General features: G+C 45.6%; 1 protein-coding gene and 1 long non-coding RNA gene across 4 annotated transcripts in view; one reads left to right on the forward strand and one right to left on the reverse strand.

Moving 5' to 3' along the window:
• The window catches only part of LOC134927801 (uncharacterized), a 32,202-nt gene extending 15,464 nt beyond the window's left edge, over positions 1-16,738 (reverse strand). The window contains exon 1 of the long non-coding RNA XR_010177735.1: positions 16,546-16,738. This is a non-coding gene — a long non-coding RNA (uncharacterized LOC134927801). The remainder of the gene's footprint in view (positions 1-16,545) is intronic.
• The window catches only part of TGFBR1 (transforming growth factor beta receptor 1), a 175,515-nt gene continuing 164,301 nt past the window's right edge, over positions 16,638-27,851 (forward strand). The window contains exon 1 of one of the 3 annotated variants that reach the window (XM_063922772.1): positions 16,638-17,004. In XM_063922772.1, coding sequence (XP_063778842.1) covers positions 16,908-17,004 — 97 coding nt within the window. In that variant the 5' untranslated portion in view covers positions 16,638-16,907. The remainder of the gene's footprint in view (positions 17,005-27,851) is intronic. The other 2 variants (XM_063922773.1, XM_063922774.1) reach the window with 2 other exon arrangements.

Raw genomic sequence — 27,851 nt, forward strand, 5'->3', positions numbered from 1 at the left:
TGGCCAGGCTTGGGCTATGTTCAGTACCCTCAGGAGCTAATGGTGTCCTGTCAGCGGAAGCAGAGCCATGGAACTTAATGAGAAGTTGGTTCCTACTTCATACCTCCCAACTTTCTTATGTTCTAAGGAGGGACACATGCGTGGCGAAGCCGCGTGCTCCCGAAAAGGGGATAGGGCCTATGAAAAGGGGCATGGCTTCGAGGATGCCCCGCAATTGCTAGCCACGCTAAGCAGGCCTAGCATGCAGGCCAATCTAGCACCAGCGATAGCGATGCGCAGAGCTGCGCATCGCTATCGCAGTGGGAGGTACACACGGAGCGCTCATGCGTAAAATCTAAGCAATCTAGTCAAATCTAAGTGATCGCTCCGTGAGTACCCCCCTTAAGTCCCACAAAGCAGGGAGACTTGCCAGCAGCATCCTCTAGGATGTTAGAGAAATACAGGCGTTCGGAAACATACAGTATCTGAGTGAGCCTAATAATGAGTATACTGTGAGATACTCAGAGCCGGCCTTAGGCATAGGCAAACTAGGCAAATGCCTAGGGCATTTGGTATGCTTAGGGGCACCAGCAGCTTCTGCTGATTAAAATGATATGCGGCATGCCTATATTCTGTGTGTGACTACGGCTGTATCTGCATACAAAATGCTATGTTGCGTGTATTCCTGGAAGTCACTGTAATGTAGCATTTTGTATGCAGATACAGCCACAGTCGCACACAGAATATAGACATGCAGCATATAATTTTAATCAGCAGAAGCTGCTTGTGCATCCTAGCCACATAGTAATCCAAATAAGATGCATTTTCATAAACAAAAGGCGCCCGACGTTAGCAGAACTGCCGGCTGACTCATGCCAGGCATTTCCTGCAGAACTAGTGGCAGTGCTAGGGGGCACCAGCCAAAATCTTGCCTAGGGCATCATATTGGTTAGGGCCAGCTCTGGGTACACACTTTAAGGTGGGTACACTGAGAGGATGTGTACCAGTACAATATGGAAGCCAACTTCATTACCGCGGTATACATAAAAATCTTATGAAGGACAAAACAATCACTGATCTGTCCTTCATTAGTATACAACCAGAGACGTGAGCAGAGCTGGATTAAGGCTTCGGGGGGCCCGGGGTACTTAAGACAGTGGGGCCCTAAAATCTCAAATTAAAATTATAACGTCTTCAATTAATACTAAGAAAATTACAATTCGGTGGTAAATTTGAAAGAATCTTTCAGATAGGGAGCACACGCATGTGTATATATATATATATATATATATATATATATATATATATATAGAATTCACATTCTAGCACACGGTATGAGCCGAAATTCACATTATAGCACATGGTATGAGCCGAAATTCCCATTATAGCACCCGTTATGAGCCGAAATTCACATTACAGCACACAGTATGAGCCGAAATTCAAATTATAGCACACGGTATGAGCCGAAATTCACATTATAGCACACAGTATGAGCCGAAATTCACATTATAGCACCCGGTATGAGCCGAAATTCGCATTACAGCACACAGTATGAGCCGAAATTCACATTATAGCACACGGTATGAGCCGATATTCACATTATAGCACACGGTATGAACCGAAATTCACATTATAGCACACGGTATGAGCCGAAATTCACATTATAGCACACGGTATGAGCCGAAATTCACATTATAGCACACGGTATGAGCCGAAATTCACATTATAGCACCCGGTATGAGCCGAAATTCACATTACAGCACACAGTATGAGCCGAAATTCACATTATAGCACACAGTATGAGCCGAAATTCACATTACAGCACACGGTATGAGCCGAAATTCACATTACAGCACACGGTATGAGCCGAAATTCACATTATAGCACACGGCATGAGCCGAAATTCACATTATAGCATACGGTATGACAGGGCCGAAACTAGGATTTTTGTCACCCGGGGCAAGGTAGTCATTTGACACCCCCCCCCCCCCCCGCAAAAAATAAATACATTATTTTACAATAAATAAATAAAAATAATAAAAATTTTTTTTAAAATAAATAAATACATGAATAAAAATATTATATATATATATATATATATATATATATATATATCTCTTTCAGAACTTTTTTACCTGAAAAATTGCCTTTTCTAACATAAATTTCATATCCAGGAAAAAGTGTCCCCATTTTACACAGTACGACAGGCAAGTGTCCCCATTCCCCATTTTACACATTGCGGCAGACAGGTGACCCCATTTTACACATTGCGGCAGACAGGTGTCCCCATTTTACACATTGCGGCAGGAAAAAGTGTCCCCATTTTACACATTGCGGCAGACAGGTGACCCCATTTTACACACTGCGGCAGACAGGTGTCCCCATTTTACACATTGCGGCAGGAAAAAGTGTCCCCATTTTACACATTGCGGCAGGCACGTGTCCCCATTTTACACAGTACGCTGGCAAGTGTCCCCATTTTACACATTGCGGCAGGAAAAAGTGTCCCCATTTTACACATTGCGGCAGGCACGTGTCCCCATTTTACACAGTACGCTGGCAAGTGTCCCCATTTTACACATTGCGGCAGGAAAGTGTCCCCATTTTACACATTGCGGCAGGAAAAAGTGTCACCATTTTACACATTGCGGCAGGAAAAAGTGTCCCCATTTTACACATTGCGGCAGGCACAGGTCCCCATTTTACACATTGCGGCAGGAAAAAGTGTCCCCATTTTACACATTGCGGCAGGCACAGGTCCCCATTTTACACAGTACGCTGGCAAGTGTCCCCATTTTACACATTGCGGCAGGCACAGGTCCCCATTTTACACAGTACGCTGGCAAGTGTCCCCATTTTACACATTGCGGCAGGCACAGGTCCCCATTTTACACATTGCGGCAGGTGGTGGAGAGAGAGAGAGAGAGAGAGAGAGGAAGGGAGAGGGGCTGACTTACATTTGAAGCGGTTCTTGCCGCTCTTCAGCCACCTCTCCCTCCTCGTCTGGTCTGCGCGGCTCCCCCTTCTCCCTCCTCCGGCGGGGTTTCGTGGAATGACGCGTTTGCGCCGTGACGTCACGACGCAATCGCGTCATTCCGCGAAACCCCGCCCCCCGAGCTGGGCACTCGGGAGAAGGGGGTTTCAAAGTTATAAAAGTGCCGCGGCGGGTGTTAGGGGGTCTCGGCGCCCCCTCCAATCCGGCGCCCAGGTCGCCTGCCCCCCTAGCCCCCCCCTAGTTTCGGCCCTGGGTATGAGCCGAAAATCACATTATAGCACACTGAATGAGGCAAAATTCAGGGAGAGTGACAGCAGGGACAGGGAGAGTGACAGCAGGGACATAGGGACAGGGAGAGTGACAGAGAGAGGGACAGCAAGGGCATACAGTAGGGACTAGGGAGAGAGAAAGGCAGCAGGGTAAGATTACCTACAGTATTTAGCAGCAGCGGTGCTGAGGATGCTATGGTCTGCGGTGCAGTGGATGCGGAGGCTGTGGCCGTCATGGTGCGGAGGAGGCGGCTGTGTGGAGAAGGACTGAGGGCGGCGGCGGGGCAGCACGGGAAGCCCCGAAACGTTGGTGTATAAGTTGACATATAATGTGTGTGTATGTAATATATATATATATATATATACATATAGGTATATATATATATGTATATATATATGTATGTATATATATATATGTATGTGTATGTATATATATATATATATAGATAAGAGACAAGATAGCCCGGCACTCCCTTGTACCTTCTTATAATATCGGCTGCGGTGCCCTCCCTGTGACCGTGGTCACTATAAGCATAGATGGAAGTAAGGCGGCACTCAAACAGGCTTTCATCAGAAGAAATAGGTCATTTATTGAGACCAAAAGGCCGACATGTTTCGGGGTGAATCCCCGTCCTCAGGGCCAAAATTCAGCAACAGAACAACACACATAAGTGCAACATACATATATAACTACAACCATTAAACCTAAGCATACTCACCTGTTCGTCGGCGCCGCCGCCAGCCCCCTCGCCACGCTGGCTTCCGCATCATGAAGTGACGTCGTGTAGCGTCGCGGAGCGATGACGCGACGGGGCAGCCGAACGAACAGGAGAGTATCCATAGCAACGGCCCAGCGTGTCCCGAAGGCGCCGCTGCAGCAAAACCTCCTGTGGACAAAACAAATAAGTGAGAACACATACATTTAAAAAAACACTTATAGGATATTACCAAATGACTTTAAGCACTTTGGGTATCAGAGTTCAGGCATATAAGTACAGGACTATAAATATCGCTCTAGATAGCCCAGATGGGGCAACCAGTTTAAAGAAAACATTGCAGGCTCATGTTTTCATTTAACCCCCTGGGTGCTAGTGTTCCCAGAGAGAAAATCCAACGTGTCTCCTTTTGGAGCAGACGTCTGCCTCTATCCCCACCTCTAATATTATTAGGGACATGGTCAATCAAGGTTGCACGTATACTAGCAACCCCGTGTTTGGCACTTAAGCAATGTCGAGCAAATGGCTGTTCACTGCAACCTTTTACAAAAGCTTTTTTGATGGCACTACGATGTAGTGCCATCCTTTCTCTAAATTGCCGTATGGTCTTGCCGACATAGGCAAGTCCGCATGGACAAGTTAAGATGTAAACTACATATGTAGAGGTGCAGGTAAGCCTATGCCGTATCTTCAATTTTTTGCCTGAATGTGGATGGTTAAAGGTCATGCCTGAAACTAAGGTGTTACATGTAGCACAGCCCAGACACCTATAACAGCCATTCTTGGCCCGCAAAAAATGTTTGGTCTGTTTTTTGGTGTTGTCAGAGATATCCAGCTTCATTACCCTGTCTCCTATGTTGCTACTACGGGTAAAGCTCGGTAAGAGGCGTGTGTCAATAAGATCTGATAGGGCTTTATCCGTTTGGATGATTGGCCACAGCTGTTTAGCCTTTTTAATAACTCTAGTGGAAGCTGTGGTGTACCTGCTTACCCAAGGTAGGCATTTGTCATCTCGTGTCTTGCCCTTGGGGACTAGTGTCTGTGCCCTAGTTAATTTAAGAACTTTATTCCTGGCTAACTCTAATTGTCCCAGAGGGTACCCTCGCTGGATGAATTTCTCCATCATGTTGTTCAATGCGATCAACGTCTCCCCCGGGTCAGATGTAATTCGCCTGACCCTTAAAAATTGAGAGTATGGGAGGCCCCTACGGAGAGAAGGGGGGTGAAAACTGTGATAATTAAGTAAGCTATTTCTATCTGTAGGCTTAACATAGATCGAAGTAGATAGCCTAGCCCCCGTATGCTTGATCGTTACATCTAAGAAGTTAATATGTTCCAAATTAATCTTAAATGTAAACTTAACTGGATGGTTACTAGAGTTAACTTGCTCAAAGAGTGCCAATAGTTGTTCACGGGGCCCTTGCCACAAGATAAGGAGATCGTCTATATAGCGCCTATAGTACCACAGTTTAGTGGTCACCCCTGGGTCGACATAGAACATAGATTTTTCCACTGCGTACATGAACGCATTGGCGTACGATGGGGCCACTGCCGACCCCATCGCACAGCCAGCCACTTGTAGATAGAAAATACCATTAAACATGAAATAGTTTCTATGTAAGACTCTACTCAATAATAGTAGGAAAAAGCTAAGATCTGGTCCTGTATATCTATCATTATTCTCCAACAGGAGTCGTACAGCCTCCACTCCTGCATCATGCGGGATGCAGGTATAGAGGCTGGTGACATCCGCTCCACAGAGTAGCAGATCTTCAGGTACTGGGTTTAGTTGGTCAAGCTGTACAAGTAAAGTATTTGTATCTTTTAGATAGGAGGGTAACGCTTGAATACAAGGGTTAAGGAAAGAGTCCAGGTACACTGATATGGGATGAAAAAGGGACCCCCGGGCAGAGACTATAGGGCGCCCCGGGGGATCAACCAAGGTTTTATGTACCTTGGGCACCACATAGAATAAAGGGGCCCTAGGAAACTCTACTGTGAGAGCATCCCGCGTAGCAGTTTGTATAGTCTTTGTTTCGCAGGCCTCAACTAATAGGCGGTCAAGATCCTCCTTGTATTCGCGTGTGGGGTCCTTAGATAGTTGCTTGTAGGTAGTAGTATCGTTCAGTTGACGGTTGCATTCCTCCATATATTTGTTCAGGTCCTGGACCACTATCCCTCCTCCTTTATCCGCCTTGCGGATAACTATGTCGGATCTTTGAGATAACTCATAAAGAGTCCTTTGTTCAGACTTAGTAAGGTTATGATGTATAGCGTCCCTGGATGCTTTAAATCCCTCTTGCTCTAGCATCCTGGTAAAAGTCCGTATTGAGGGATTTAAGGTAGGGGGATCAAAGTGGGACTTCGGGGCTATACGTTGTAGTTGGCTGGGGATGTCATTTAGTTCCCTGTTGGAGGATTTACCATTAAAAAATTCCTTGCGTCTGAGTGTCCTATTGAGACGATACACATCAATTTTCCATTCAAGGCTGTCTAGGGGATAGGTGGGTACAAATGATAAACCCTTAGTTAGAAGGCGGTGTTCAGGGTCCGTTAACGGGACCGATGATAGATTAAATACTAGCTCTTTCATTGACGCTGCCGTCTTGGTGCGTAGGATCCTTTCGTTTTGGTGCGACCGCCGCGTCCTCTTCCGCGAGCGGGGCCTGGGGTCTGATTGGAACGTGTCGTGATAGTGGTTGATGGTTGCCCTAAAGGGACCGCCCCTTCAGTACTAGTGGATGCCAGCGGTGTTGGTACATCTGTATCACTGGCTGACGTACTCGTGTAAACTTGTTGTTCCCTTCTACGTCTTGACTGAAACCGCCTGTTATTGGCCTGTTGCTCCTGGTTGGGTCTAGTACTCCCCAGCCAGGGGTAGACTAGTCTTTGTTCGTAATCCCTCTTAACTTTAATGAGTTTGTCACTCTTAAACTTCAGGAGATCCTGACGGTATTGCTCCATCTGTGTTGTTAGTTTGTTTATCCAATCGTTCTGTGTATCTTGTCCAAGTGATGTTTTATGTTGCCTTTCAAATGCTGATAATTGCTCGGTAATAAGACTCAGCTCCCTTGTGGGAGTTCCTCATTTGTGTCCTTGGCAGGTTCATCAGTCATTTAACAGTTACTTTTTGTATTTTATACTGTGCAAGTGGACATTACAGCACGTTGGAGTATCATTGTAGCTCAGTGAACACCTACCATTACGACAGCATGGCTGAATTGAACCCACATTTGGAGGCTGCCTTGGATCTGGTATATAAGGATGCCAGCGACCGCCTCAGCTTTTCAGATACAGAGGCGCAAGCAATTCTGATAAAACGCAGCATGACTGATGAACCTGCCAAGGACACAAATGAGGAACTCTTCAGAGCCTGGCTTAAGCTCAAACAGAAAGAATGTGACTTCACCTACCATGGGATATCATTGTCCGACTATTACCGCAATAATCTCATACCAAGAGGTTTCCGGGTACGCAACACACCTACAACAGTGGCAAACGCAGGATTTGCATGGGGGGGGTTTCCAGAACTGGGCGGAGCCAATCACGGGGGTGGGGACTGAGGTGACCCAGTATATGCTGGGTCCGTAAAACTAGTGTGTGTGTGTGTGTGTGTGTGTGTATATATATACATATATATATATATATATATATACATATATCTACACACACATATATATATATATATATATATATATATACATACACACACACATACATATACACGGGTGGTCTTCAGTATGCCAGCAGTCGGGCTCCCGGCGACCAGCATACCGGCGCCGGGAGCCTGACCGCCGGCATACCGACACTTATTCTCCCTCGTGGGGGTCCACGACCCCCCTGGAGGGAGAATAGAATAGTGTGGCGCGCGTAGCGTGGCGAGTGCAGCGAGCCCGCAAGGGGCTCATTTGCGCTCGCCACACTGTTGGTAAGCCGGCGGCCGGCCTCCCGGCGCCGGTATGCTGGTCGCCGGGAGGCCGGCCGCCGGGAGATCGTAGTGAACCCATATACACATATACATAGCATATTAAACATGCATACATATATATATATATATACACACACACACATACAGTACACATATATATACACATGTATATATATATATATATCATATGTGTGTGTGTGTTTATATGTATGTATGTATGTATGTATGTATATTATTGTACTGTTGTGGTGTGGTACTGAGGACGGGGGTGCTGTCCCCGAAAGTACTCGACCTGAACCTTTAATACACATTTGCTACTTTGCCATTATTGATGACTCCAGAGTGCCTTCTTCCTTGGATTTGCATTTTTGTATATACATGTGTATATATGTAGGCACATGGATATATATGTACTATAATTAAAATAAAGTAAACTTTTATTGCCCTTGCAAGTGCCACCAGGAAGACAGCAGGCTGCAGAGGACGCTCGACAGTCATTAATAATACTCATGCAGCTTAAAAAAAAAAAAAAAAATTTAAGTGGAGGGGGGTTTCTGGGTACTTGGAAACCCCCCCTGGGTGCGCCACTGTACAATAGGCAGATACAATGCACAGTTCTGCCGTAGGTGGGTTGCGATACTCAATAAATGCTCTATGGACTTAATTCTGCTGGTGGTGGAGGAGTCCACAAGGGAGCTGAGTCTTATCACCGAGCAATTATCAGCATTTGAAAGGCAACATAAAACATCACTTGGACAAGATACACAGAACGATTGGATAAACAAACTAACAACACAGATGGAGCAATACCGTCAGGATCTCCTGAAGTTTAAGAGTGACAAACTCATTAAAGTTAAGAGGGATTACGAACAAAGACTAGTCTACCCCTGGCTGGGGAGTACTAGACCCAACCAGGAGCAACAGGCCAATAACAGGCGGTTTCAGTCAAGACGTAGAAGGGAACAACAAGTTTACACGAGTACGTCAGCCAGTGATACAGATGTACCAACACCGCTGGCATCCACTAGTACTGATGGGGCGGTCCCTTTAGGGCAACCATCAACCACTATCACGACACGTTCCAATCAGACCCCAGGCCCCGCTCGCGGAAGAGGACGCGGCGGTCGCACCAAAACGAAAGGATCCTACGCACCAAGACGGCAGCGTCAATGAAAGAGCTAGTATTTAATCTATCATCGGTCCCGTTGACGGACCCTGAACACCGCCTTCTAACTAAGGGTTTATCATTTGTACCCACCTATCCCCTAGACAGCCTTGAATGGAAAATTGATGTGTATCGTCTCAATAGGACACTCAGACGCAAGGAATTTTTTAATGGTAAATCCTCCAACAGGGAACTAAATGACATCCCGAGCCAACTACAACGTATAGCCCCGAAGTCCCACTTTGATCCACCTACCTTAAATCCCTCAATACGGACTTTTACCAGGATGCTAGAGCAAGAGGGATTTAAAGCATCCAGGGACGCTATACATCATAACCTTACTAAGTCTGAACAAAGGACTCTTTATGAGTTATCTCAAAGATCCGACATAGTTATCCGCAAGGCGGATAAAGGAGGAGGGATAGTGGTCCAGGACCTGAACAAATATATGGAGGAATGCAACCGTCAACTGAACGATACTACTACCTACAAGCAACTATCTAAGGACCCCACACGCGAATACAAGGAGGATCTTGACCGCCTATTAGTTGAGGCCTGCGAAACAAAGACTATACAAACTGCTACGCGGGATGCTCTCACAGTAGAGTTTCCTAGGGCCCCTTTATTCTATGTGGTGCCCAAGGTACATAAAACCTTGGTTGATCCCCCGGGGCGCCCTATAGTCTCTGCCCGGGGGTCCCTTTTTCATCCCATATCAGTGTACCTGGACTCTTTCCTTAACCCTTGTATTCAAGCGTTACCCTCCTATCTAAAAGATACAAATACTTTACTTGTACAGCTTGACCAACTAAACCCAGTACCTGAAGATCTGCTACTCTGTGGAGCGGATGTCACCAGCCTCTATACCTGCATCCCGCATGATGCAGGAGTGGAGGCTGTACGACTCCTGTTGGAGAATAATGATAGATATACAGGACCAGATCTTAGCTTTTTCCTACTATTATTGAGTAGAGTCTTACATAGAAACTATTTCATGTTTAATGGTATTTTCTATCTACAAGTGGCTGGCTGTGCGATGGGGTCGGCAGTGGCCCCATCGTACGCCAATGCGTTCATGTACGCAGTGGAAAAATCTATGTTCTATGTCGACCCAGGGGTGACCACTAAACTGTGGTACTATAGGCGCTATATAGACGATCTCCTTATCTTGTGGCAAGGGCCCCGTGAACAACTATTGGCACTCTTTGAGCAAGTTAACTCTAGTAACCATCCAGTTAAGTTTACATTTGAGATTAATTTGGAACATATTAACTTCTTAGATGTAACGATCAAGCATACGGGGGCTAGGCTATCTACTTCGATCTATGTTAAGCCTACAGATAGAAATAGCTTACTTAATTATCACAGTTTTCACCCCCCTTCTCTCCGTAGGGGCCTCCCATACTCTCAATTTTTAAGGGTCAGGCGAATTACATCTGACCCGGGGGAGACGTTGATCGCATTGAACAACATGATGGAGAAATTCATCCAGCGAGGGTACCCTCTGGGACAATTAGAGTTAGCCAGGAATAAAGTTCTTAAATTAACTAGGGCACAGACACTAGTCCCCAAGGGCAAGACACGAGATGACAAATGCCTACCTTGGGTAAGCAGGTACACCACAGCTTCCACTAGAGTTATTAAAAAGGCTAAACAGCTGTGGCCAATCATCCAAACGGATAAAGCCCTATCAGATCTTATTGACACACGCCTCTTACCGAGCTTTACCCGTAGTAGCAACATAGGAGACAGGGTAATGAAGCTGGATATCTCTGACAACACCAAAAAACAGACCAAACATTTTTTGCGGGCCAAGAATGGCTGTTATAGGTGTCTGGGCTGTGCTACATGTAACACCTTAGTTTCAGGCATGACCTTTAACCATCCACATTCAGGCAAAAAATTGAAGATACGGCATAGGCTTACCTGCACCTCTACATATGTAGTTTACATCTTAACTTGTCCATGCGGACTTGCCTATGTCGGCAAGACCATACGGCAATTTAGAGAAAGGATGGCACTACATCGTAGTGCCATCAAAAAAGCTTTTGTAAAAGGTTGCAGTGAACAGCCATTTGCTCGACATTGCTTAAGTGCCAAACACGGGGTTGCTAGTATACGTGCAACCTTGATTGACCATGTCCCTAATAATATTAGAGGTGGGGATAGAGGCAGACGTCTGCTCCAAAAGGAGACACGTTGGATTTTCTCTCTGGGAACACTAGCACCCAGGGGGTTAAATGAAAACATGAGCCTGCAATGTTTTCTTTAAACTGGTTGCCCCATCTGGGCTATCTAGAGCGATATTTATAGTCCTGTACTTATATGCCTGAACTCTGATACCCAAAGTGCTTAAAGTCATTTGGTAATATCCTATAAGTGTTTTTTTAAATGTATGTGTTCTCACTTATTTGTTTTGTCCACAGGAGGTTTTGCTGCAGCGGCGCCTTCGGGACACGCTGGGCCGTTGCTATGGATACTCTCCTGTTCGTTCGGCTGCCCCGTCGCGTCATCGCTCCGCGACGCTACACGACGTCACTTCATGATGCGGAAGCCAGCGTGGCGAGGGGGCTGGCGGCGGCGCCGACGAACAGGTGAGTATGCTTAGGTTTAATGGTTGTAGTTATATATGTATGTTGCACTTATGTGTGTTGTTCTGTTGCTGAGGACGGGGATTCCCCCCGAAACATGTCGGCCTTTTGGTCTCAATAAATGACCTATTTCTTCTGATGAAAGCCTGTTTGAGTGCCGCCTTACTTCCATATATATATATATACACATACACACACACACAACTATATCTCTGATGCTGGTAGGTCTAGTGTATATGGGTGCAGGAAGGCTCCACATGCGCTGCCCTCCCTGTTCCCTGCAGCCTGCACCATAAATCAATAGAGTCGGGTCACTTGCATATGACCCACATGGATTTTGCCTTGCCCAACACTGGTTTGGGCATGAAATACGCTGCCCAAGTGGGTACCTTAACACTATCTTTTTCTATTATGAATAAGTAGCTGTAGTTTTGCAAGGGTTAACGAGTCTCGGGCAACAATTTTGACACCTGAAATCAATAGAGTCGGGTCACTTGCATATGACCCACATGGATTTTGCCTTGCCCGACACTGGTTTGGGCATGAAATACGCTGGCAAGGTGGGCACATACACAATATTATAATTTACTATTTTGAATAAGTAGCTGTAGTGTGGCAAGGGTTAACAAGTCTCGGGCAACAATTTTGACACCTGAAATCAACTGAGTCGGGTCACTTGCATATGACTCACATGTATTTTGCCTTGCCCAACACTGGTTTTGGCATGAAATACGCTGCCCAAGTGAGCACCTTAACACTATCATTTTCCATTATGAATAAGTAGCTGTAGTTTTGCAAGGGTTAACGAATCTCGGGCAACAATTTTGACACCTGAAATCAATAGAGTCGGGTCACTTGCATATGACCCACATGGATTTTGCCTTGCCCGACACTGGTTTGGGCATGAAATATGCTGCCCAAGTGGGCACCTTAACACTATCTTTTTCTATTATGAATAAGTAGCTGTAGTTTTGCAAGGGTTAACGAGTCTCTGGCAACAATTTTGACACCAGAAATCAATAGAGTCGGGACAACCACAAGCGTGACCCCACTTAACCTCGCAGTCTACCGCAGACCGCAAAGTTCCCACCATTGGATACAATGGAGCGCATATGCGCTACATTGTATCTACAGTGCGCAGCCTGACTGACAGCTCAGGAGCGCACAGCCAATCAGGTGAGTGCTATGACGTGGCTCACCCTGATTGGCTGAAGGAACCCTCTTTGACAGCAGTCACGGGGGGTCCCGCCAGTCGGGGAAAGGGGATCCATGTGTAAGTCCCTGGATTACACATTTAAAGAAGAGGACCAAACTACACTGGATTTTTGGTGAGTATAATTTTTATTTACAGGTACCCCGGGATTCTACTGTAGAAGAGGACCGACTGCTTTGTGTCAACATAGGTAAGTATGTGTGTATGTAGGTGTGCATGTATCTAATAAAGTTGTACTATCATGGTGTGTGTTTTGTTTTTATTTGGGTATTTTTTTGTAGTAGAACTACAGGTACCAGCGGGCCCGTTTCCCCCCCCCCCCGCATGCTGATACTTGTGGTTCTCCAAGTACCATCTTGCGGGGGAGGCTTGCTGGGACTTGTAGTACTGCTACAAAAAACAATATTCTTATTTTTACATAGAAGGCTATCAGCCCCCCATCCGCCGCCCCAGGATGGGGGGAACAGCCTCGGGCTTTACCCCTTGCCCTTGGGTGGCTGGAGGGGGGGACCCTTGATTTAAGGGGTCCCCACGCCTCCAAGGTACCCCGGCCAGGGGTGACTAGTTGGTGATTTAATGCCAGGGCCGCAGGGACCAATATAAAAGTGTCCCCCGGCTGTGGCATTATCTCTCTGACTAGTGGACCCCTACGTGTTTTGTCCCCCGTATTTTATTAACCAGGACCAGGCGCAGAGCCCGGTGCTGGTTGTTCAAATATGGAAGAACCCCTGTCAATTTTTTCTCCGTATTTTTACAACCAGGCTGGTTATACATAGGAGGGGGGACCCCACGCAATTTTTTTTCCTGATTTATAACTCTTTCACACCCCTTCCCACTGATAAACATGCACGGATCTCACAGATCCATGCATGCCTATCAGAACACGGTAAAAAAAAAGCAGGTCTATTTTAAAACTGCTTTTTTTTTATATTTGTATTTTCTCAAGGCAGTGTTTGTGAATTCGAATTTTTAGTAAATTACCGAGTTGTATAAAATGACAGGCGTATTTGACCGATGGTGTATTCATTCGTATTTTTTTCCTTTGTTTTCCAAACAATTATGAATGCCCTCATCACTGCCGAGATTTGTGTTTAGTAAATTCCCGAGATGACACTTTGATGAAAAAACACCAAATCGGTCAAAATCAAGAGCTTAGTAAATATACCCCACAGAGTTTGGACCTAACCCACACACAGCACTTTTTAAGATAAAGGATACCCCTTACCAGCGCTAACTGTGTACCTTAATAGGTTACAAAGTCTATTACACAGCCCCCCCCCCTTTTACAACCCCCAGGTACCGTACAGATAGCTGGAGTTGATGTGGAGGGACAGCTCTCCCCTGTCAGCGTCCCTGCATGCAAGAAAGATGGCACTGAACGCTGCTGGGTCCGCTCTGAGGAGAAGCTCCGCCCCCTTTCATGGCGCTGCTTCCCGCTCTGATGTGAATTTTATACTGGCCTGAGGAATGTGCTGGCGGTGATCCTGGGACCCTGACAGGCTTTCTAAACAGTGTAGGGTGTAGGCGCTGGCTCAGGTCGCCGCTCTCAGCTCCGCACTAAGTACCGCTAAGCCCTGGAGCGCAGTTAGTACTAGGGTTAGGGTAGGGAGCGCAGTACTAACTGCGCTCCCTACCCTGATGCCGCCATCTTCACGCCTGGTCCCCGCTTGTCAGGGGGGCCGGTAACTAACTCGCAACCAAAGTCTTCTGGCTCTGTAAGGGGGTTGGCGGCATGCTGCTGGGGTGAGCGATCTCCTGTGGCGGGGAATGTTCGATCCCCTCAGGAGCTCAGTGTCCTGTCAGCGGAGATAGTTACTTATTATTATTATTATTAATAGATAGCTACTTATTCATAATAGAAAATGATAGTGTTAAGGTGCCCACTTGGGCAGCGTATTTCATACCCAAACCAGTGTTGGGCAAGGCAAAATACATGTGAGTCATATGCAAGTGACCCGAGTCTATTGATTTCTGGTGTCAAAATTGTTGCCCGAGACTCGTTAACCCTTGCAAACTACAGCTACTTATTCATAATAGAAAATGATAGTGTTAAGGTGCCTAATTTGCCAGCGTATTTCATGCCCAAACCAGTGTTGGGCAAGGCAAAATCCATGTGGGTCATATGCAAGTGACCTGACTCAGTTGATTTCAGGTGTCAAAATTGTTCCCCGAGACTCATTAACCCTTGCAAAACTACAGCTACTTATTCATAATAGAAAAAGATAGTGTTAAGGTACCTACTTGGGCAGCGTATTTCATGCCCAAACCAGTGTTGGGCAAGGCAAAATCCATGTGGGTCATATGCAAGTGACCCGACTCAGTTGATTTCAGCTGTCAAAATTGTTGCCCGAGACTCGTTAACCCTTGCAAAACTACAGCTACTTATTCATAATAGAAAATGATAGTGTTAAGGTGCCTAATTTGCCAGCGTATTTCATGCCCAAACCAGTGTTGGGCAAGGCAAAATCCATGTGGGTCATATGCAAGTGACCTGACTCAGTTGATTTCAGCTGTCAAAATTGTTGCCCGAGACTCGTTAACCCTTGCCAAACTACAGCTACTTATTCATAATAGAAAATTATAGTGTTAAGGTGCCTACTTTGCCAGCGTATTTCATGCCCAAACCAGTGTTGGGCAAGGCAAAATCCATGTGGGTCATATGCAAGTGACCTGACTCAGTTGATTTCAGGTGTCAAAATTGTTGCCCGAGACTCATTAACCCTTGCAAAATTACAGCTACTTATTCATAATAGAAAAAGATAGTGTTAAGGTACCCAGTTGGGCAGCGTATGTCATGCCCAAACCAGTTTTGGGCAAGGCAAAATCCATGTGGGTCATATGCAAGTGACCCGACTCAGTTGATTTCAGCTGTCAAAATTGTTGCCCGAGACTCGTTAACCCTTGCAAAACTACAGCTACTTATTCAAAATAGTAATTCATAATACTGTGTATATGCCCACCTTGCCAGCGTATTTCATGCCCAAACCAGTGTCGGGCAAGGCAAAATCCATGTGGGTCATATGCAAGTGATCAGACTCAGTTGATTTTAGCTGTCAAAATTGTTTCCCGAGACTCGTTAACCCTTGCCACACTACAGCTACTTATTCATAATAGAAAATGATAGTGTTAAGGTGCCTACTTTGCCAGCGTATTTCATGCCCAAATCAGTGTTGGGCAAGGCAAAATCCATGTGGGTCATATGCAAGTGACCCGACTCACTTGATTTCAGGTGTCAAAATTGTTGCCCGAGACTCGTTAACCCTTGCAAAACTACAGCTACTTATTCAAAATGGTGAATTATAGTGTATGTGCCCACTTTGCCAGCGTATTTCATGCCCAAACCAGCATTGGGCAAGCCAAAATACATGTGGGTCATATGAAAGGGACCCTACTCTGTGAATTTCAGTTGTCAAATGTGTTGCCCAAGACTCATTAACCCTTGCAAAACTGAATGATCTAAATAAGAAGCTGGAGCTCGAATAAGAAGTGAATAAGAAGCTGGAGCTTGAATAAGAAGTGAATAAGAAGCTGGCCGAATAAGAAGCTAACTTCAGCCTCGTACCAAGAAACAAAAACCTTAAAAATTTATTTTAAATAAGATTTGCTGAAAGTATGTTACAGATACATGGAGCCGGGGCCCAAGCTTCCGGTTCACGGCTATACACTCAGTCTGTGATCTGTCATATTACCGAATCACCCGGCAGCACAGCGTAAGACAAAGCTACCGAGCTCTTTGTGTACTGTGTCTGTCCCTAGTAAGCCTTCACTACAGCAAGGCTCCAACCAGTAGCTTGTGAGCGTGTGGCACCGCCTCCCATGGGCGTGGCCCGAGACAGGGAACGTGTGTAGGGCCGGGGAGGCGGGGCATATACCCCGGGGCTGACGTCAGTGGCAGTGTTTTGGAAGTAGCAGAGGACGGGCGAGCCTAGTTCTGGCCCCACTCGTCCAGCAGAACACGCAGCGATCGGGGAGTGCGGCTCAAACAGCGGATAAGTCACGAGGCCGGGAAGCGGTGCTGGGCGATAGAGCGGAGACCCCGGGGGGTGATGTGATGGTTATAGCCTGTGTACGGGTTATGTCTGCGGCCGTCGCCGCCTTCGGGCTCCCAGTTCTCATCCTTTTCCTGGTGCTGCTTTCTGAGAGCATGGGTGAGTAAGAGGGGAATGTGGCTGGGTGAAGAGAGGGCTGTGACACGGCCCGTGCTGCGCTGTGTGCGGGACAGGGCGGTGCATCTGTAGCTTTTTGCCCTGATTTATGGCACATGCTTGGCGGGGTCCCTATGGCAGTGCAGGACAACTTCCAGGGCAGCTTGGCTCGCTGTATAGGAGTCTTGTTGGGCTGTCAGGGAACATGAATTGATGTGTGTGACCCGGATCTGGGTGTCTCCCTGGTGCCTTGTGCTGCGGTTAGTGTCGAATCTTCTACCATCCTATTGTGTAATTAGGTTTATAGGTGTCAGTCATCGACTAGGTGGGAATAAGCCCTCGGTGTGACCTGCACGCCTATATTGGGGGTTGTACTGTAAAGTAATCTGTTTAATTGCAATAAAATCCAATCTTTTTAGGTGATTGCTTTTTTTTTTTTTAAAGTGTAAAACAACAAAAAAAAGCTGAAGTTCTGATCTTCAGAGGTTTGTAGTGTAGTATCTAATCTGCAGTAGTATGATTTGGTTTTTATAGCAATTTCTGTTTGTCAGTAACTTCAAGTCTGAACAATCTAAAAACTGGAAACATTTATTAGGAAATTGTAAGTTTCCAAGTACGGGCACAGAAAGCCTGCCAGGGAAAGGAGGAAAACCTAATCATGTTCGATTTGACAGTTGTGGGGTCTACAAACAGTGGGTTCCGTTTCCAGTAACAGAATATGAAATAAACACAAGAATTAGCTACAAGTTGAATTGAAACTTGTTATAGTCTGTTTGAGGGTGTGATTATCTGGAAATCTATGAAACTTCTGATTTAATCCTAGTCAGTTATGACTATTATTTACTGAACATCCTGTAGTAAGATATTGATGTTTACTGTAACAAAATCTTGGGATTGGGTGAAAACCATAGCTGGTCCAAACCTGGACCGACTCATTGTAGCAACCTCTGCTACTCTAGAGCTTGTAGTACGCAGCTCGCCTAGTGGGAGGGGGGTGTCTATGACAACTGTCACTGAGGAGATGGGGTAAAAACCGGTACAGTTTGGGCCATACAGGGAGGCCCCTCTTGTCTCCCCAGTGACAGCTGTCACAGACCCCCACCCCCACAGATGGGGATGGATGGGCATCCAGTCTGGCATTCCGTTTTTTACCCAATCCCTATAATTTCAATAAACACCTACAGTACATATTGCTTAGTATATTTAGGAGTATATATAATAGGGTCCGAGTTTGCCAGCGGTGCGGGATGCCGGCTGATCTCTGATGTTTTTTTAAAGGGGCAATCATTTACAAGGCATGGTTTTGCCTTGTAAATGATTTCCCCTTTAAAAAACATCCGAGATTGGCCGTCATTCCACACCTCAGGCAAACTTGGACTCGATTACATATGCCCCACAGTGTGCATTCTAGCTCCCTGCACCTAATGAGTGAAGAGGGCATATTTTGATTTTTAAGGTCAAAATTTTAGACGATGTATTGCTACTGTAGCGATACATCACATATAGAATGTTGCCCTTAAAAATGTAAATCAGCCCTCCTCACTGATTAGGTGCAGGGAGCTAGAATGAACGCTAGTATTGCATTTTATAATGCATATGTACATCTCTATCTCTTGATTCGGCAAGCCACTCTAATTTTTACTACTTGTTGACTATTTGATGTTGTACCTAAAGGTTAGAAGCGTTTCTTATGAGGATTTCATGTCATAAGCAGCAGCAACATGCATTGGGTAATTAACTCTGCAATGTCAACCTATTACATCCTTATTTAAAATGATATAGACTAGCACTCAGCAGATAGGATAAAAGTACTTGCCCATGTGCTTTTCTTGAAGTACAGACCCTAATGAAGCTTCAGGGAAGGCAGCCCTCAGGGTTTGTAATCCATACATTATGGATTACTTGACTCATTTACAAGCCCCCAAGGGCCGCCTCTCTGGAGGTGTTCTATAGATCTGCTGTATCTATCTGCCAGTCATGCATTAATGCTTATTAGGACATATTTAATGCTGATGAAAGCATATAAACTGGTATGGCGATTCAATCTACTCTTGCCCATTACTGCTTTTGCCTCCAGTTGGGAGCTGGTGCATTTGGTATGTAATGCTGTCCGAGTTGGCTAGAGGTGTGGCTTGCTGGCCGAGCTCGTAAGTTTTTTTTAAAGAGACAATCATTTACAAGGCAAAACCATGCCTTGTTGTAATGATAGCTGCCTTAAAAAACATCAGAGTTCATCCGGCAACCCGCACCTCCAGCCAGCTCAGACGGTATTACATCGGGCTGTGGTGTTACTGGCTGTTTCTTAACACAAATGAACTAACCTTCTTGCTTGCTTGTCAGATTGGTCTTGTTTTGTACTTTACATTTATTATTTTGATACCATGATAAACTTTTTGTTTCAGATGCATCATCTATTCTAAATTTATGTAGCGAGTCACTGTATTATATGTCGATCGTCTTTAAAAATAATAAATACATTATATATATATATATATATATATATATATATATATATATATATATATATATATATATATATATTTTGCTCTTTCAGGTTTTATTCAATGTTGTACCTCCCTTTTTTTTTTTTTTTTTTTTATTCTTGTCACTTCACATAAAGTTTAGTGAATTAATTTGGCTGCGTTTTGCCTGCAGAGCATAAACCATACTAAATAATTCCCCTGAAGTTGCTTGAACGCTGGCTGGGGTGGATGCTAGAGAGAATCTTTGTGAACGTACTTCATACATCTCATTCGGAACGAATATCTAACTGACACTATATAGTGCTTCTCTGATAAATCTGTCTACTTTCTTTTGTGTCAGATGTCCAGTGTCTTGAATTTTTTATTTCTCAGTCATCTCTGCTGTTGGAAAAGGGTTTTCAATGAGGCTGTTAAACATGTTTAGACAAACGAACAGCACTAAAATAAATGTAAAATAAATAAAGAACAAATCTTATTGCCAATTCAGGTGTGTGTGTGTGTGTGTGTGTGTGTGTGTGTGTGTGTAGCTGGATTTGAGACAAACCTGCATAAGGAACACATTTGTAAAAAACTTATATGTATATATCTGTTGTCATTGTTACAAAAAAATAGACAAATTAGTTATGTTATGCAAGCACACTTTCTTTTTCTTGCATGCCTATTATGTTATGCTTGGTGTCACATGGGTGCTCTTCATTGTTAAAGTGCAGTGTCTAATCAATCCAAATTGCAATATTAATAGGCTGTCACAAACATTTTAGTCACTTTGTTTTTCAACTGCTGACTGCAGAAGTTTGGACCTATGTCCAAAGCATTACATGAAAATGCTCTCCAGTATTTCTCTAACGTCCTAGAGGATGCTGGGCACTCCGTAAGGACCATGGGGATAGACGGGCTTCGCAGGAGACGTGGGCACTTTAAGAAAGACTTTGACTCTGGGTGTGCACTGGTTCCTCCCTCTATGCCCCTCCTCCAGACCTCGGTTTGATACTGTGCCCAGTGGAGACTGGGTGTATATCAGGAGCTCTCCTGAGTTTCCTGTAAAGAAAGCATTTTAGTTAGGTTTTTTATGTTCAGGGAGCCTGCTGGCAACAGACTCCCTGCATCGAGGGACTGAGGAGAGAGAAACAGACCCACTTCTCTGAGTTTCAGGGCTCTGTTTCTTAGGCTACTAGACACCAATAGTTCCAGAGGGATCGGTACGCAGGTCTCACCCTAGCCGTCCGTCCCAGAGCCGCGCTGCCGTCCTCCTCGCAGAGCCGGAAGATTGAAGCCGGGTGAGTATTGAGGAAAAGAACATCAGAGGCGGCAGAAGACACCTTGATCTTCATGGAGGTAACGCACAGCACTGCAGCTGTGCACCATTGCTCCCATTCACCTCACACACCTCGGTCACTGTAAGGGTGCAGGGAGCAGGGGGTGGCGCCCTGGGCAGCAATTTAAACATCTCCTGTGGCATATATACACTGTACATGTATATAAAGAGCCCCCGCCATGTTATTGAGAAATTTGAGCGGGACAGAAGCCTGCCGCTGAGGGGGCGGGGCTTCTCCCTCAGCACTCACCAGCTCCATTTTTCTCCACAGCACCGCTGATAGGAAGCTCCCCGGACTCTCCCCTGCTTAACACACGGTGAAAGAAGGGTTTTAAAGTAGAGGGGGGGGCACATAATTGGCGCATATACATAACAAAAGCGCTACTGGGTAAACATACTGTGTTTTTTCCTGGGTCATATAGCGCTGGGGTGTGTGCTGGCATACTCTCTCTCTCTGTCTCTCCAAAGGGCCTGGTGGGGAACCTGTCTTCAGAAAAGAGCTTCCCTGTGTGTGGTGTGTCGGTACGCGTGTGCCGACATGTCTGAGACTGAAGGCTCACCTAAGGAGGAAGGGGAGTGTATGAATGTTAGGTCTCCGTCGGCAGTGCCGACACCTGACTGGATGGATATGTGGAATGTTTTAAGTGCTAATGTTAATTTATTGCACAAAAGATTAGACAAAGCTGAAGCTGGGGTACAGTCATGCCTGTCCCAATGTCGCCTGGACCTTCGGGGTCTCCGAAGCGCCCACTAACCCAAATAGTTGACACAGATACCGACACAGATTCAGACTCCAGTGTCGACTACGATGATGCAAAATTACAGCCAAAGGTGGCTAAATGTATTCGATATATGATTATCGCAATAAAAGATGTTTTGCATATCACTGAGGAACCCCCTGTCCCTGACACGAGGGTACACATGTATAAGGGAAAGAAACCTGAGGTCACCTTTCCCTCATCACATGAGCTGAACGAATTATGCAAAAAAGCGTGGGAAACTCCAGACAAAAAACTGCATATTCCCAAGAGGATTCTAATAGCGTATCCTTTCCCGTCGCAGGACAGAATCCGGTGGGATTCCTCCCGTAGGGTAGACAAAGCTTTGACGCGCTTATCAAAAAAGATAGCGCTTCCATCCCAAGATACGGCTACCCTCAAGGATCCTGCTGACCGCAAGCAGGGGGTTACCTTGAAGTCCATTTACCCACATTCTGGTACGTTACTCAGACCGGCTATTGCGTCGGCCTGGGTTTGTAGTGCTGTAGCAGCATGGACAGATTCCTTATCAGCGGATATTGAGACCCTTGATAAGGATACCATTTTAATGACCCTAGGGCATATAAAAGATGCTGTCTTATATATGAGGGATGCTCAAAGAGACATTAGTTTACTGGGTTCCAGGATAAACGCTATGTCTATTTCTGCTAGGCGTGTCTTATGGTCCCGACAGTGGTCAGGTGATGCCGACTCCAAGAGACATATGGAGTTGTTACATAGTATCTGAGGTTGAAAAAAGACAATTGTCCATCGAGTTCAACCTATTTGTGGTGTCCTATGCATGATGATTTGACTAAAATTTCTGACTGATGCTGCTGTCAGCCATTGCATTTTATCCCTATTTATAGTAACTATAATGCATGACTATGCACCATACCCCTGGATATCCTTATCCAATAGGAATTTATCTAACCCATTCTTAAAGGTGTTGACAGATTCCGCCATTACAACTCCCTCGGGCAGGGAATTCCAAACACGTATTGTCCTTACCGTGAAAAAGCCTTTACGCCGTATTGTGCGGAATCTCCTCTCCTCTAACCTGAGCGAGTGTCCACGAGTCCTCTGTGTTGATCTAACCAAAAACAGGTCCCGCGCAAGCTCTGTGTATTGTCCCCTTATATATTTGTAGATGTTGATCATATCCCCTCTTAGTCTCCGCTTTTACAATGTAAACATGCCTAGTCTTTCAAGCCTTTCCTTGTATTCCATTGTCTCCATGCCCTTAATTAGTTTGGTCGCCCTCCTCTGTACCTTTTCAAGCTCCAGGATATCCTTTTTGTAGTACGGTGCCCAGAATTGTACACAGTATTCAAGGTGTGGCCTCACTAGTGATTTATATAACGGGAGTATAATACTCTCGTCCCTAGCATCAATACCCCGTTTTATGCATGCTAATATCTTATTAGCCTTCTTTGCTGCAGTCCTGCTTTGGGTACTACTGCTTAGCTTGCTATCTATGAGGACACCTAAGTCCTTTTCCAGTACAGAATCCCCTAATTTTACCCCATTTAGTAGGTAGGTGTAATTTTTGTTCTTGTTACCACAGTGCATTACCTTACACTTGTCTGTTGAAGCGCATTCTCCATTTGGCTGCCCATGCTTCTAATTTAACTAAGTCGTTCTGAAGAGACTCGGCATCCTCCTCTGTATTTATAGCCTTACACAATTTGGTATCATCTGCAAAAATTGACACCATGCTCTCTAGACCTTCTGTTAGGTCGTTAATGAAAATATTGAACAATAGCGGTCCTAATACTGAGCCTTGCGGCACACCACTTAGCACTTCAGTCCAAGTTGAAAAAGATCCATTAACCACAACGCGCTGCTTCCTATTATCTAACCAGTTTTTGACCCAAGTGCATATTGTGCTTCCTAGCCCTGATTCTTGTAGCTTGTAGATAAGTCTCATGTGTGGTACAGTATCGAACGCTTTGGCAAAGTCTAAAAAGATTACATCCACGTCTTTACCCTGATCTAGGTTTGCGCTTACTGTTTCATAAAAGCCAAGTAAGTTGGTTTGACAGGATCTGTCCTTCATAAACCCATGTTGATTCCTTTTAATGACATTATTGGTTTCAAGGAACTTCTGAATACTATCTCTTAGAATACCTTCCAATACTTTCCCCACTATAGATGTAAGACTAACTGGTCTATAATTACCTGGTTCAGCTTTACTTCCCTTTTTGAATATAGGCACTACTTCCGCTATACGCCAGTCTTTGGGAACCATACCTGATATAACTGAATCATCAAAGATAGCGGTTTTGCCAGTTCAGAGTGAAGCTCCATTGTTGCCTTACAAGGGTGAGGAATTGTTTGGAGAGGGCCTCTCGGACCTCGTGTCCACGGCTACGGCAGGTAAATCGAATTTTTTGCCATATATTCCCTCACAATCTAAGAAAGCGCCTCATTATCAAATGCAGTCCTTTCGTTCAAATAAAAGCAAGAGAGTACGTCGATCGTCCTTTCTTGCCAGAGGTAAGGGCAGAGGGAAGAAGCTGCAAAACACAGCTAGTTCCCAGGAACAGAAGTCCTCCCCGGCCTCTGCAAAATGCACCGCATGACGCTGGGGCTCCCCTGAGGGAGTCCGCCCCAGTGAGGGCACGTCTTCCGACTGTTCAGCCACATCTGGGTTCACTCACAGGTGGATTCCTGGGCAATAGAAATTGTCTCCCAGGGTTACAAGCTGGAATTCGCAGAGGTGCCTCCTCGCCGGTTTTTCAAATCGGTACATGCGATTCGCAAATTGTGTCTTCAACAAGTGGTGGTAGAGGTTCCCCTGCTTCAAAGAGGGAAGGGGTACTACTCAACTCTTTGTGGTCCTGAAACCGGACAGTTCGGTCAGACCCATTTTGAATTTAAAATCCCTGAACCTTTACTTAAAACGGTTCAAGATGGAATTGCTCAGAGCGGTCATCGCCAGCCTGGAAGGGGGAGATTTTATGGTATCTCTGGACATAAAGGATGCATACCTGCATGTTTCCATATATCCTCCTCATCAGGTGTACCTGAGATTTGCAGTACAGGATTGTGATTACCAATTTCAGACGTTGCCGTTTGGACTTTCCACGGCCCCGAGAATTTTCACCAAGGTAATGGCGGAAATGATGGTGCTCCTGTGCAAACAGGGTGTCACAATTATCCCGTACTTGGACGATCTCCTCATAAAAGCGAGATCACGGGAGAAGTTGCTGTACAGCGTATCACTTTCACTGACTGTGTTACAGCGACACGGCTGGATTATCAATATTCCAAAGTCGCAGGTGAATCCCACAACTCGTCTGCCCTTCTTGGGCATGATTCTGGACACAGACCAGAAGAGGATTTTTCTTCCGACAGAAAAAGCGCAGGAACTCATGACTCTAGTCAAGAACCTGTTGAAGCCAAAACAAGTGTCAATACGTCATTGCACTCAAGTCCTGGGAAAAATGGTGGCGACATACGAAGCCATTCCCTACGGCAGATTCCATGCAATGACATTCCAATGGGACCCATTGGACAAATGGTCCGGGTCACATTTGCAAATGCATCAGCGGATCACCCTGTCCCACAGGGCCAGAGTATCTCTCCTGTGGTGGCTGAAAATTGCTCACCTTCTAGAGGGCCGCAGGTTCGACATTCAGGACTGGATCCTGGTAACCACGGACGCGAGCCTCTGAGGTTGGGGAGCAGTCACACACGGAAGAAATTTCCAAGGCCTTTGGTCAAGTCAAGAGACTTGTCTTCACATCAACATCCTGGAACTAAGGGCCATATACAACGCCCTACGTCAAGCGGAGATCTTACTTTGCAATCGACCAGTTCTGATCCAGTCAGACAACGTCACCGCAGCAGCTCATGTAAACCGCCAAGGCGACACAAGGAGCAGGGTGGCGATGGCGGAAGCCACCAGAATTCTTCGCTGGGCGGAGAATCATGTAAGCGCTCTGTCAGCAGTGTTCATTCCGGGAGTGGACAACTGGGAAGCAGACTTCCTTAGCAGATGCGATCTGCATCCGGGAGAGTGGGGACTTCATCAAGAAGTCTTCGCAGATTGCATGTCGGTGGGGACTGCCCCAAATAGACATGATGGCGTCCCGTCTCAACAAAAAGCTACAAAGGTATTGCGCCAGGTCAAGAGACCCGCAGGCGGTAGTTGTGGACGCCTAGTGACACCGTGGGTGTTCCAGTCGGTCTATGTGTTTCCTCCTCTTCCTCTCATACCCAAGGTGTTGAGGTTAATAAGAAAAAGAGGAGTGAGAACAATACTCATTGTTCCGGATTGGCCACGAAGGACCTGGTATCCGGATCTGCAGGAAATGCTCACAGAAGATCCGTGGCCTCTTCCTCTAAGGCAGGACCTGTTACAACAAGGTCCCTGTCTGTTCCAAGACTTACCGCGGCTGCGTTTGACGGCATGGCGGTTGAATGCCGGATCCTAGCGGAAAAAGGTATTCCGGATGAAGTTATTCCTACGTTAATAAAGGCTAGGAAGGACGTGGCATCTAAACATTATCACCGAATATGGCGTAATTATATGTTTCTTGGTGTTAGGCCAGGAATGCTCCTACGGCAGAATTCCATCTAGGCCGTTTTCTTCACTTCCTACAAACTGGAGTGAATTTGGGCCTAAAATTAGGCTCCATTAAAGTTCAGATTTCGGCCTTATCCATTTTCTTTCAAAAGGAATCGGTATCTTTACCTGAAGTACAGACTTTTGTGAAGGGAGTACTGCATATTCAGCCTCCTTTTGTACCTTCGGTGGCGCCTTGGGATCTTAACGTGGTGTTAAGTTTCCTTAAGTCACATTGGTTTGAACCACTTAAAACAGTGGAGTTGAAATATCTCACTTGGAAGGTGGTCATGTTGTTAGCCTTGGCTTCGGCTAGGCGAGTTTCTGAATTGGCGGCTTTATCACATAAAAGCCCCTATCTGGTTTTCCATATGGATAGAGCGGAATTGCGGACCCGTCCCCAATTCCTACCTAAGGTGGTCTCATCCTTTCATATGAACCAACCTATTGTCGTGCCTGTGGATACACGTGACTTGGACGATTCCGAGTCCCTGGATGTGGTCAGGGCTTTGAAAATGTACGTGGCCAGAACGGCTAGGATTAGAAAAACAGAAGCACTGTTTGTCCTGTATGCAGCCAACAAGGTTGGCGGCCCTTCTTTAAAGCAGACAATTGCTCACTGGATCTGTAACACGATTCAGCAGGCGCATTCTACGGCAGGATTGCCGTTACCGAAATCGGTTAAGGCCCATTCCACTAGGAAGGTGGGCTCGTCTTGGGCGGCTGCCCGAGGGGTCTCGGCACTACAGCTGTGCCGAGCTGCTACTTGGTCGGGGTCAAACACCTTTGCAAAGTTCTAAAAGTTTGATACCCTGGATGAGGAGGACCTCCTGTTTGCTCAATCGGTGCTGCAGAGTCATCCGCACTCTCCCGCCCGTTTTGGAGCTTTGGTATAATCCCCATGGTCCTTACGGAGTCCCCAGCATCCTCTAGGACGTTATGAGAAAATAATATTTTAAACCTACCTTTAAATCTTTTTCTCGTAGTCCGTAGAGGATGCTGGGCGCCCGTCCCAAGTGCAGACTACTTCTGCAAGACTTGTATATAGTTATTGCTTACATAAGGGTTATGTTATAGTTTCATCGGTTTTGGACCGATGATATGTTTTTTCATACTGTTAACTAGATAGTACAGGTATATCACAAGTTATACGGTGTGATTGGTGTGGCTGGTATTATTATTATTATTATTATTATTATTATTATTACATTTTATTTATAGGGCGCCACAAGTGTTTCGCAGCGCCGTACAAAGGACAGTACAGGGAGACAAAACTTAGCATAACCGTAAATAAATAACAAAAATGGAGTGCAGGTGACAAAGAGCAACATAATTCTCAAAACATAATACAGCTTAGATGTAAGTAGCGAAGGAGTAATCGTTGTACTACTTGGGGCTGGCGGCCATAAATAGAGATGAGCCTTTACCAGCAGGACAGAAAGCAGGTAAAGATGGTCGCTGAGTGAAATGTGTCAAGAAGAGGGTTAAGACAAGAGGAAAGAGGGCCCTGCTCTGAAGAGCTAACAATCTAGTGGGGAGGGGCGACAGACAGATGACATGAGGTGCAAGCAGGTAGAAGCCTGATGGTGGTATGAATCTTGCCCTTGGATTAACTAAAATCCTTTCCTCGTACTGTCAGTCTCCTCTGGGCACAGTTTCTCTAACGGAGGTCTGGAGGAGGGGCATAGAGGGAGGAGCCAGTGCACATCCAGAGTCAAAGT

Source organism: Pseudophryne corroboree, chromosome 5 (assembly GCF_028390025.1).
Source record: "Pseudophryne corroboree isolate aPseCor3 chromosome 5, aPseCor3.hap2, whole genome shotgun sequence".
Taxonomy (NCBI): domain Eukaryota; kingdom Metazoa; phylum Chordata; class Amphibia; order Anura; family Myobatrachidae; genus Pseudophryne; species Pseudophryne corroboree.